The sequence below is a fragment of the Betta splendens genome, chromosome 7 (genome assembly GCF_900634795.4).
Source record: "Betta splendens chromosome 7, fBetSpl5.4, whole genome shotgun sequence".
Classification (NCBI taxonomy): Eukaryota; Metazoa; Chordata; class Actinopteri; order Anabantiformes; family Osphronemidae; genus Betta; species Betta splendens.
The window spans coordinates 3,899,486-3,911,696 of record NC_040887.2 but is presented as its reverse complement, the minus strand read 5'-3'; the positions used below and the strand labels follow the sequence as shown (position 1 = coordinate 3,911,696).

The 12,211-nt window shown below is 44.7% G+C and overlaps 1 protein-coding gene across 7 annotated transcripts; it reads right to left on the bottom strand.

Moving 5' to 3' along the window:
* Nucleotides 1–1,606: 1,606 nt before the first annotated feature.
* On the bottom strand, nucleotides 1,607–11,866 carry tead3a (TEA domain family member 3 a). Of its 7 annotated transcripts, none has more exons than XM_055510576.1 (14): nucleotides 11,658–11,866; nucleotides 8,255–8,520; nucleotides 6,496–6,560; nucleotides 6,282–6,344; nucleotides 6,109–6,171; nucleotides 5,165–5,176; nucleotides 4,660–4,770; nucleotides 4,522–4,565; nucleotides 4,359–4,420; nucleotides 4,147–4,280; nucleotides 3,891–4,061; nucleotides 3,512–3,652; nucleotides 3,266–3,418; nucleotides 1,607–3,180 (listed from the first exon to the last, which is right to left on the bottom strand). In XM_055510576.1, the coding sequence occupies exons 2-14, from the start codon at nucleotides 8,259–8,261 to the stop codon at nucleotides 3,067–3,069; spliced, it is 1,140 nt and encodes a 379-aa protein (XP_055366551.1). In that variant the 5' UTR covers nucleotides 8,262–8,520; nucleotides 11,658–11,866; the 3' UTR covers nucleotides 1,607–3,066. The 7 variants fall into 7 exon arrangements, with proteins under 7 accessions (XP_055366551.1, XP_029012742.1, XP_029012744.1 ...); XM_029156909.3 differs by lacking the exon at nucleotides 11,658–11,866 and adding an exon at nucleotides 10,987–11,546; XM_029156911.3 differs by lacking the exons at nucleotides 5,165–5,176; nucleotides 11,658–11,866 and adding an exon at nucleotides 10,987–11,546.
* Between the last annotated feature and the right edge of the window lie 345 nt (nucleotides 11,867–12,211).

The following is a 12,211-nucleotide window of genomic DNA, read 5'->3' as shown; positions in this document are numbered from 1 at the left end:
AAGAAACTGAGCGGAAAAAAGAGGCCTTGCTCTCTGCATAACCGGATCGGTTTGGCTACGTTTGTGAAGGTGACATTTTCCCACCACACCCTTTGCTGCAGCAGAGGACTGCACACTGAATTAGCCAAAGTCATGTGACCGTAATATGTCCATGTGTCTGTGACAATGTACCAGTTTTATTAAAGACAGAGGGACAAACATGAGCCAGATACTGGGGCCGCTCATCATTTAAATCCACCCAAACAGGTGAGATTATTGGATCAGGACAGGGCAGTGCTGCCAAATCAGATTGAAAAGCAGAGAATAAAACAAATCCCTCACTAATCCAAATGTACCTTCAAAATCAGACTGGAAGCCGCTATCATGAAAGTAAATCTCAGGAATGGTCCGTGACTCATTAACTTATTAAATTTAAGTCAGAGCCGGTCAGGAGAGTTACTAGACTCTAACTGTGCTGCAGCGTTGGCAGGCGTGGGCCACACCCTGCCCGAGGGCTTTGTGTGTGTCACTGCTCACCACTTGGAGTTCAGGCTGCATGGAGATAGTGAGTGGAGCCGTCTCAGACGAACAACACTCTGACTAACGTCCCACAAAACACGGTGTAACCTGTAAAAGATTCGGAGTTGTTTTTTTTACAAACAAAGTAAAAAAAAAAATCGCTAAAGCTCCTGCAGCCGTTTGTACGTGCGGAGACCAAAATGCTCGTTTGGCAAAATGTCAACACGTTAAACATCCAACAGATCCTGTATAGGAGGCAGTGTACAATCTGAGGGCAAAACTCAGTACTTGTGGTTTTGCTGTGTAGCATCTGGAAAGTTGCCAGACATACACTAAGTGCAACAGGTTTAAGGATCCAAAACATGTCTGAGCCTTAAGATGGATGTAAAGACGCACACACCCACACTATACTGTACAGCACAGACTAGATTTCTAGAGGCTTCAAGAGGCTTGAAAAGTATCCAGCAGATTCCACAGAATACAAAACACGCCACAAAGTATCCAGTTCCCTCACCGCACACGGCAAGCTCACGCGTTTGAGTCAAGAGGAAACATGTTCTCCATGTGTGTTTAAAATACCAAATTAAAATCATGTGGTTCGTTGTGTTAGGGTACATCCTCTTTGATCAACACAGACGCATCTAGAATTAGTTTTCATGTGTCTCGAGCTGAACTGGATAATTGAAAAGGCCAAGTGAGGACAGAAACAAAGGTGAACAAAGGTTTGCACATAGACCCTCAGGGTGGCGTGTAACAGCAGTCATTAGCAGTTCAATGGCCCTCAGTAATGGATTAATGGGGAGCGTTTCCAATGGAAGTTAACAAGCGCCTTAACAAGGTTTGAGCCCAGAACATGAAACTCTCAAGGAACTTTAAAGCTGCACCTGTTGATGAAGCTTTCATATGGCCAAAACCCACAGTCGTCTGGTGTTGTGACCCTGTGTGAGTGTGCATGCAAACAACACAACACAACGCTTTTAACTGGTCAGTGAAGACGAGCTGTGTGACTGACAGCTCGACAGGAGTCCAAGAGGCAGCACGTTAGGCAACAGCACCATCTGGCACGGCAGATCATGAACTGCAGCCTGGGGCAGGAAACGGCTCCGACTCTGCACACACTATGTGACTTTATTGGTACAACAACAAAAAAAAGGCACAGATTGGATTCGATGAGTAGATTTGGACAAAGAAGTGACGAGGTGCAAACAACCAGCGTTCACTGACAGGAAAGCAATTAAAGAGACGGTGTGAAATTCCAAGATTGACAGTTTCTCTTATTTAAATCAAAATCAGAAGTCTCTTTGTTAAAAATTCAAAAACATGGTTAGAGATAGTCCTGCGAGGAGCGGACATTACATTACATTACTATAAAAACGCTGGTAGCCACGTGTACCAACAATCCACAACCTTACATAAAAACATTAAAACAGGTGCGAGCTGGATGGTTTGTTAGTGTCATCATTTAAAAATCTACCTCAGTGCACGGTGGCTGACCTTCCTGTGATCTGTACCATACATCACTTTGTATACATCAAACATTTAATAAGAAACAAAAACCCCACCATTTTATGCTTAGTGTAACACTTTGAGCTGTGCTGGTGAAAATACAAAAGATAGTTCATCTTTACAAAATCGAGTCTATAAACCTTGTTTTGGCCTCATACATTGTACCATTACAAGTGTAGTGTATATGTCCTATACATCAGTGCTCCTCAGGTTAAGGCTTTATGAACCAAAGCACATTCTTATACCAACTCATGTGGAGGTAGAAATACTGCAGCAAGCCCACACAGTTGGAGTAAAAACAGTATTGTGTCAACGCACAGTAAAATAATTAGTTCTCTTCTGCTGTAGTGTGAATGTTGTAGTTGGTTAAAACATCCCGTGAGGCAAACGTTTCGCCTTCTTGAGACCTGATCACACTCCCTCCTGCTGCACCATGTACCTTTAAACAGCAAACGTACACACGCACACACACACACGCGCCGGCGGCTGGCTCTCCGTGACCCCGCGCTTCACTTCAAACCTGCACATCTGTACTGTTACGCTGCGGCGGCCTGCGGAGAACCAGGCGCTCGCTCATGCAATGATGATTAAAGCAGTGACTGGAAATACAGCATTGTCGGCTCATTCTGTGTAGAGAGAATACAAACCATAGAAGACATAGTTATTGTGGCATCGTTATAGTAACACTGATTAAATGATTTGTTTGCCAGCCTATATTCAAACTCGCCTCACATCAGTCACACCTGCGTTTTAAGTTCTCTGCTTTCATTTTAGTGTCTCACCACATGTACCACCATATATGATGAACATCACTTGTTTGGACTGTATAACAAATGCCTGGTTAATCACTTTAGCATCCACGTCCCGGGCTCTTGCAGGAAGGTGTGCATGCTCTTCAGCAGCACACATTAAACATTAGGTGTGACTACAGTGCGACTGTTGGTCTGTTAAGAGTGTATGTGTTAGAAGAAAGTGAGGATTCTGTGTGCCGGGGCTGAAAATGGTGTTTATGCTTGATGTATCAAAACGTCTTTAGAGTCTCTGCGAGCACGGCAAGTGCTGCTAGTCATTAACTAGTCGATACACGTGGTACTGTGCTCCGTGTTCGCTGGTGGACACTTCAAACACGAAGGCGATGCACAGCAGAGTCTCCTGGGTTTCTCTGTTGGACACCACCTAGCAAGACACAAGAATACCGAGACATTAGCTGTATGAAGGGGGTGAGCCCTCTTACACGGCGGCCCGGCTTCAGCATGCTCACCTGCAGAATGGTGAAGTTCTCCAGCACGCTGTTCATCATGTATTTCTCCGGCAGGTGTTTGAGCTTGTGGATGAAGTTGATCATATATTCACACATGGGTGAACGCTGGATTCGGAACATGTACTTCCCACCTTCCATACGCGCGTATTCAGTCTGGACAGGGAGGAATCGGCACAATGAGCAGGACCGAAGCAGTAAAACAAGTGATTTTAAATGTGCATCTCTGTGTTCAGTCCATTGTCTCACCTCAACCTTCTCCACCACCTGTTTACCAAAGGAGCAGACCTTTGTTGAGACGCTGATCGTGATGTTTTCTGTTCCACTGTACTGACTGCTCACCCCATAGAAGGCACCAGAAGCCTCCTCAATGTCACCGCTCAGGTCGGCCTAAACGAGACCAGGACGGAAGGGGCAGATTCTGATCATCATAACTGTTAACAACCTGTGTACAACACTTCTACTAGCTGCAGTAAATCTAATTAAATGTGATATAAAACCAAGATGCACCTTCAATAACCTTCCACAGATCTCCAGTTATAAACATACTAATCTTCTTAAACACGCCTCTCCACATTCCAGGTATTTAAATCTTATCTCATTGCGAGCACTAGTCTTGTGTACTGACCCAGAACTTGACAAGGAAGAATGCATTGTGTGGCCCTTTTTCATACAGCTCCTTCAGACCTCCCTTCTTCTCAGAGAACTTGTCGTAAATCTGCCTCACGTCTATGGACTCCAACACAGGGTCAGTGTAGCCCGGGTTCGACGGGCTGATGTGCACAAACAGGTGTTTAAACTGTGGGGAGAGAGAGAGAGATTTAAGCAAAACGAATGAAAAAAAAAGAGCGCGGCAAATTCTTCCATTGCAAACGTATGCTCACCGTCTCTCGATCTCTTTGGGTCTCCATAAAAGCAGCATACTCTAGTAGCCGTAGCTTTGCTGAAGCGATGGTTCGGTCTTGCCACACAGGAGCTGCTATAGTGGCAGGTCGAGGGGGAGGCAAGGGCTCATAACCTGTAAAACATACGAAACAACTTACAAAGCCGTAACCCCCCAGCTGTTGGTCAGCTGTGGCCTGGTGTTCACACTTACTGATAGCTGCAGGGACAGGGGCCGGTAGTGTAGTGTACGGCGGCTGTGCAAATGGCTTGATACTGTTATCATTACAAAAACAAAATTGCAATTGTATGAGGCCAGTCCTGAATTTATTTCCACTGAACAAAATAACAACAACTTATCTGCTAGTGACACTTACTCCTGAGAATGTCCAGGCTGTCCTGGCATAGTGCCGGGCCAAAACTAAATAAAAGGAAAGAAGGGAAACAGGGGAGATAGTATTACTCAGGCTTATACTCAGAAGGTAGAAAAGAACAGATGTGTGTTTGTGTCTCACTCTGACTGGTTGGGGGAAGGGAGTCTGAGGTTTCATTACACTTGCAGACACAATCTGAGCTGACGAGAGGTTGGCTACTGTCTGCAGCGCCTTGTCTTTGGATACCTGGTCCTGAATGAGAGACAGATGAAGTAATAAGCAATCACAGTTTTCTGTCTAGAGAGACAATATTACAGCCTCAGCAAAAAAAAGTATTTCAAGGCCAGTTGAGACAGTAGGACAGCCAACTTACTTCAAATGATGCAGCAACTATTAGGGAAGACAGGGCAAAGTGCAAAGCAGATACAGATGGAGGCCAAAGCAGCAAGTGCACCAAGCTAGCAGCCTATGAGAGCTAACTGGAGCCATCACCAGTAACGCAGCTAAAGTCGCTAAAAACAAGAGGAACGAGCAGGGTCTTGGAGTCTGGCAGTAAAATGGTACCGTGGACTAGCGGTGGTGTGATGCCAACAACAAAAGCATAAAGCCTGAAGCAGAAAACTGTAGTTATTGAACCAAAACTTACCAAGTTCATGGCCTACAGCAAAAAAGACACGTTATTAATTAACTCACATTCAGAATCAAATCAGGTTACACAATCACTATTAGGTAATGAGGGAAAACACCTTGCTCACTACTTTGAAGTGTCTCTGACGTAAAGTCGAACACATTCACACTGATCTGATAAGAATCGTTACACTGACAGCACAAGCTACCTCTAAATACACGCTTGTTGTTGCAAAGTTCTGGCGTTGATACAATGGATAATGCAGCAAACTTCAAAACAGTGGCCTTCGCTCAAGAGGCATTATTACAGGGCTTGGAGAACCACAAGTCAAGTATGTAAATAGAAAAGACTTCAAAGACGGAGGGAAATGTTTAAGAGTAAGAATGTGGAGGTATGTGTCAAAGGGGACAGGTGAAATCCATCACGGATCAGAGACATGCCTCCTTCAGAACTCCCTGCATGTTTGTGTGTATGCAGGCCTTCATACATATTTCATGCACATGCGTTGGCCAACCACAACTAAATCTCATGCAATTAATTTGTTCGAGGTCACAGACCTCTAGAAATGGATCACTGCCATGCATTGCTCCCCCCAAAAATTCAGAAAGATGTTCATATGAACAACCAAAACACATGCACACTCGCCAACCTACAACCTCAAATATGGATGTAAGGCAAAAAAGTGAGATGCGAGATGCTTCTTAAGCTTAAAAGCTTGAATGTGATTAATAAAATGTTTTAGAAACCCAGGTAAGAATGCTAAAATGGAAACATTATGGTATAATTTTGCTCAGATAGCGAGAGTACCTCCAGAAGGTGTTTTTAAGTAAGTGCAGGCCCTCAAAGTAAGCACTCTAACACCTTGACAGAAGCATAGTCTCTGGTTGCCCTAATTAGGTTAAATATGGGCCACATGCAGAGCAAAGCAGCCAAACCAAAGCAGAAGCGATAGGCATGTGTACCTTGAGCTTAGACTGAATCTCACGAGACTTTCGCTTGGCCAAGACTTGCAGGTGACTAGAGACCTGAAGGAAGCCAGGAGGAAGGAAAGAGGATTCGGGGTCGGGGAGAGGGAGGAAAAGAAGAGGGGATGTGACTACAGAAGGAAACGAGCGTTGATGCAGCGGGCACCCACCTTGATGCTCGCCTGGTATTCTCGTACCCTCTTACGTGCCAGAACCTGAATGTGACTAGACACCTACGGGGGCGGGGATACCCCCATTAAAAAAACACACATTCACACGGTCATTGAACGATTTTAAAGCGCCTCCGTCCATTAATAACAATGACAAAACATCACAGGATACATACAGGACACAATAAAAACACTGATCTCCGTCTGTCCCTACCTGTTTGCGTGTGCGTGTCTTCCCCGTTCGCAGCTTGATATAACGCGCTATCAGCTCATTTCGACCTGAAATCGACAGAAGAAAGTTCAAAAAATGACTTTTCATGTTTGAAAAGTACCTGCGTTACGTAGGTAGTGATGAGGTGTGCGAGGTTGGCCTAGTTTACAGCAACACAACAAACCCCGTTTGTGTAGCACCAAGCAACACAACGAAACAAGACCCAGAGATGTAAAGAGTTTTTCTGTCCCACTGACGTGAGGCCAAGATTATTTCACAGTTTACTGCAACTGCGTGTTCACTATGAGGAGTCTTCAAGGTGGTGAGACTCATTAGTCTGCATTCCCACCCACACGGCCGGTCAAGCAAGCAGTTTACGCTGCTGTATGGCATTCACATTAAGACTAGGCTGGATTCACTTAGTCAGATTAGGCCTTGGTTGCTGGCAGAGCTCCTAAGAAGACAGGCGAGCGGTGGGAATGGAGGGAAAAAGAGGAGAGAGGACATCGTATCGTTAACAGACGTTCAAAATGTGGTCAGTGCAGACTGCCCGCTCAGCTCTTTCTTTCTGCCTCCCCCGGCTCCAACCCCCACCTGATTATCTACTCGCAACTGATGAGCAACAAATTGTTCACCCCACTGCAGATGTCAGAGAGCCTAAAGAGTTTAAAGGCAAAGTTCTATTAAAGCAGCTTTCTGGCTGTACTGATGTGATTGTTCCAGACACGCACGTATGCAGGACTATCACCAGCCTTCAGTCTGGGAAGTGCTGGGAAGTGATGAAACTCCATATGTACTTAGACTTGGGTCACATCGGGCTGAGTCACATCAGCTCTGTGGAGTTACCAGAACACAGGATTCCCAAAAATCAACAAAAGGGGCTGACTCAGACGGAGCTGTGATCCAATTTCCAAAACAGGATAGGCGCACTTTCCTGCAGCCCTCCACCACTCCACATAAGGCCACACAGTTTGTCATTAGGCCTCAACTCATGTTCCACTTGCTATAAATTACACATTTTAGAATTTAACATAAAAACAAGACACACACTGGAAAATTCCCTATGCAATAGTGATACTTGTTCTCAGTTATTTTATCTTTTAGTTTCTCTTCATCTGCCAAATAAATAAAGCATTTATCACACGATAAAATTAGAGACGTTATTACTGATAACGAAGAAGAAACACAGTGGAATCTGCGAACTATCATCCTGTATCAGGGCAATTGGCCAGGCTGTGGCAAATCAAGCATATTTAATGTGAGACCGGTGGAGTATGATCTCTTCACAGCATGAAGCAGAAAGCCTGACAAACATAGTTTATAGTAGGCATGCATTCATTTTTGAACATATTTGAGTTGGGCCAGTCCATAAACAAGGACCCCAAAAATCTAACCACATCCCCTGAACTTACTAAACTTTTAGGTTGTGTTGACTAGCGGCAGTGTTTATTAACAACACAAGTATAATTATAAGCCTAAGTGAACTTTCACTCATTGGGTAATCTGAGGATTTACGGGCTCATGTATGCTGGTTCAGAGCAGACTCATGATGGCAGCACCTGGCTGAATGGCTTTTGAAGAATGTCCTTTCATTTCCTCATCATATTATTGCGTCGATAAACTACAACTCTGGTTCGGCGGTTACACAAACCAGTAACCTGTAGGCAATTAGTCATTCAGGGAAATAGTCAGTCAACTTCCTATATGAACTACGACACTTGCCCTGCCCCTTGGCCTTAAAGGCAGCACACAGGTTCCTCACCGTACATCTTCCCCTCGTCTGAAAGTATGATCTTCCTCCTGCCGCATGGAGGGTAGATGGCCAGCGCTTCCTGAAAGCTCTGCTCAATGTCTGGACTCCACACTCCTTCGGGGTCGCCATCCAATCCACGGTCTGCCCCATCCCCCAGTCCATCTCCGCTACCACCATCCTCCTGAGCCCCGTCAGGGCTTCCACGGCAACTCCACTCCGACGCAATGATGACGGCTCCAGCCACAACACCCCGCACAGGACAGGAAAGGAACCAGCTGTGGTAGGGAGAGAATCGGAGAACATTTTGATGTGACAGATACTAAATCCTTTGATTGGTCTTTGCTCATTGTAATGTATATTATAAGTGATGATCGATGGTAAACTTGAAGCTGCAAGTTCTGAACCCGGGTTCCAAGGCAGGTTTCATCCCAGATTAAGAAACCTTTAGATCATCTACCACCATGTGAGAGCAGAGAGAAGGTATTTTCAGAAACAGCCGATGCATTAAAACAAAAAGACACAGCAATCAGTAATGTTTGAAACAAACTAAGGCCCTCGTCTTTTGCTGTATCAAACCCCTAACTCAGCAGGGATGGGGAGTGGGACCCGCACATTTGGGGATACAGTTAAGTAATGAAAATTAGCAGTGAACATCAGAAGGGCTGAGCTATAAAATGTGGTGAACTTCGAGAAAAAGATCATTGCTAAGTATTAGAGCATGGGGAGAAGGCAGAGGGGCTTTCCAACAAGTCAAATTGAAGAAATATTTTTTTTAATTGGCCAGGCTCAGCGGAGTTGAGCAATAAGACCATACAGTGGCTTCAAGTGATCATAATCAGATGAAGAGCAGGGGTGTGAAATTATTTCTAAAGATCAGAGTATTCCCATAGGAGCACCAGCATGAATAATTGTAAAATCAACGCATTACTGAAGAGACTCTTGTTCAACTCTGGCCGTCTTACTTAGTCGCACTGAGAAGGCCAAAAAGCCTTGGTCCATCCACATTACAGCTCCCTCCAGGCAAGTAACCAGGCAAAATGTGTGGCATGTGTTAAATAGTGTTTGTGGTACCCACCAGTCACTCAGCACGTGTCTAACACGTCTAAATGCCTTGGTTATAATAAACCGTAACTATGTTGGAGTTCATATCCACCATGGTAAATATTGTGGCTACTGCTGTGGTGAACCAATAAAAAGAGGGAAACCTTGTTATTTCCATATTGCACTTAATGAATAATATTTCACATAATTAGAAAAATGCCTAATGTCTTTTTCTTTTACAAAAGGTGCAGCGCGTAAGATTTAGTGACATCTAGTGGTGGGCTGCTCCTTGAAGGGGACCCGCAGGCAATGTAGGTAGAACAGGCTCATTGAGGCTTAAAGGATGACAGAAACCTCAACTTTTAGTGGCCATTAACAGTGAAAACGGTGGATCCTACCATCAGACTTTCATCTCCATTACCCCGAAACTAGTTCAAAAGGCAACACAGGAGCATTATGAACTTCACCAGAAGAATGCACTTATCACTGAGGATTCTCCAAGTCTACAGACTCAAAAGGCATACATGCGCATCACAGGCACGGCCCGGTGTGAAATTTTTCCACAGTGCGGCTAATATGGTCGCTCCCACAGTCAAACCAGAGGATCCGTGTTGCTGCTGAGCTTCCCTGCTGTAGTGGTCTCATTGGACACAATGTGCAGGGCCTTTCCAGTTTCAATCACTGCTGACTAGGGCTGTGCCGTCGCCTTAGAAATGAGATGGTTAGGAAAGAGCAAAGTCTAGAATACTATATCTAATAATCTAGTATCTAAGTATCTAATAATACTAATATTAGAGGGGAGGAGTTGTGATGGGCTTAAACGTTTTTTTCCCCCTCATGTGAAAGGTCAGCAATTCTAGGTTTTATTTCCAAAATACACCAGAGAGTTGTTGTCTATGCCAAAACATTGTGTGGCATATGATCATAGCACTGATTTTCTTAGGTAACGTCAAATAGACCTTAAATTGTTTTTCATTTTTCCACCTCTAATGAAAACACTTCATGTGGATGGGCTCTAAGTGTCTGGTCTGGGAGCTTCAACACTGAGAAAGCTAATGCCAGTCACACACAATTATCCGTATCAATTCACTCACTTTGTGTAACTTGTGCCTCTGATACTCAATAATAACCTGACAATAAATTAAAAGTAATGTGCACCCACTGTCAATTTATTTGAATCAACTGTAATATTAAATTAGATCAAATACATAAATACCACATTTAGAAACTCTGATTTGACACTGAGTTTCTTAAAAAGCTTGTTTATTGCAGAGTTTTGTATTTTGCAGCTGTTATAAAATACTTCTATATTAAGAAATGTCTAACGATTTGATAAGGTAAAGTAAATAAAGCATAATAATACAGTTTTACTACATCACTGGGAAGATTACATTTTTGGAACAATCCACTGTATTGACTTTATTTATTAAAGTATTGATGCAAAAACAAGGTCGTGTTTCTGTGAAGACACACGCACCTCCACCATTTTCAGTATAGCTCCCTGTGGCCAAAAGGTCAGGTGTTTAGTGCAGTGAGCTAAATAAAGCTATGAGCTCAGCAAACACTGACAAGACACACGCACGTTATGGGATGCCTCCTACTCCAGTAGGAACAACAGCGACAGAAACTAATCAGGCTTCATTTCCATACACAGCAGCACTAATGTCACACATATCCTCACTACGACCAACGCGGCTCACCGATGAAGCGAAGCCTTTGTGCTAACTTCACCTAAAGTCACCTCCGTCGGGGGCGTTATTACGATCATTTCTCCCCTGGCTTGTTTTGAACCCGTAAGACCAGTCTCACATGTTGCTGAAACTTGCACAACAAGCGACGAAGCCCGGCTGCTAGGTTAGCATGTAGAGGGAAAACAAATCACAGCCAGGGGTTGGACGTCGTTTAGCCAAGTGTGAGTTGGCAAAATCTGCCTCAGGTCCCAGGAGAAAAAGAGCTCCAGCTCGACTCAAAAACGAGCCCAGCGGTCGTTGAAACACTTGGGGAAGCTTTAAAGTGTAATTTAACGCTATATTACACGGTATCTTCCAGTAGCCGTGGACAGAAAAGCCGCTGCTAACATACTCGAGCTGACATGCTAGTTGTTAGCTTCTAGGCTAATAACACGGCAACAAACTCCAACCTAAGTGCGAAAGACGCCTCGAAAGTGATTTCATTCGCCGCCAGTGAGCGCGAGGAGACCGGGGAGGACCTCGCCGCGAGACACGGGAGGCTCTGAATCAGCAAAGCGGCAGCGGGAACACGCGAAATATGTCAAATATCCCAAAACTTCAACGGCGCACACGAAGCGCAGCAGCTGCAGCGGCACGAAAGTTGCAGCGCACAACAAAGAAGTATCCGAGAGCGCACTCACCTCCCGACGGCCCCGCGCTCGCAGACACGCTCTCCTCTCCGGCTCTCGTCGCTTCCACGGCGGGCTTTTTTTCGTTACTTTTTTAAAGCGTGCGTATATAAAATTACCGTGTGTGTGACAGAAAAAGGCGGAATGCCAAGTATGAAATCAACGCGCGCCGCGGAGGAAAACGCGCAGAGGAGTGGCGTCGAAACGCACGCGCACGCACGCAAAAGTTTAGTGGCTCCCAGCGCAAACTCCTCCCATGACATCAGAGCCCGGTTCGGAGAGCGGAGGCGATAGACGCCGAACACGAACGCTAGGCTGTCATTTTAATAATACGCACGCGACACCCCGAGTGTCTAAAGGTTCGGGTTTGTGTGGATTAAACAAATACAAATACGTGTATAAATGAAACAACTTGAATTGTGTCCAAAATGCATCAAGTAGACGAGTCTCGGGGCTGCAGCCTAGTTTCTGAGGAGGGCTAGTCACAGAGTCTAATAATTTCGGGCCTTATTTTCTATTCATGATTTAATTTGCCCGGTATATAATAGTTATCCAAGGCTTCATTT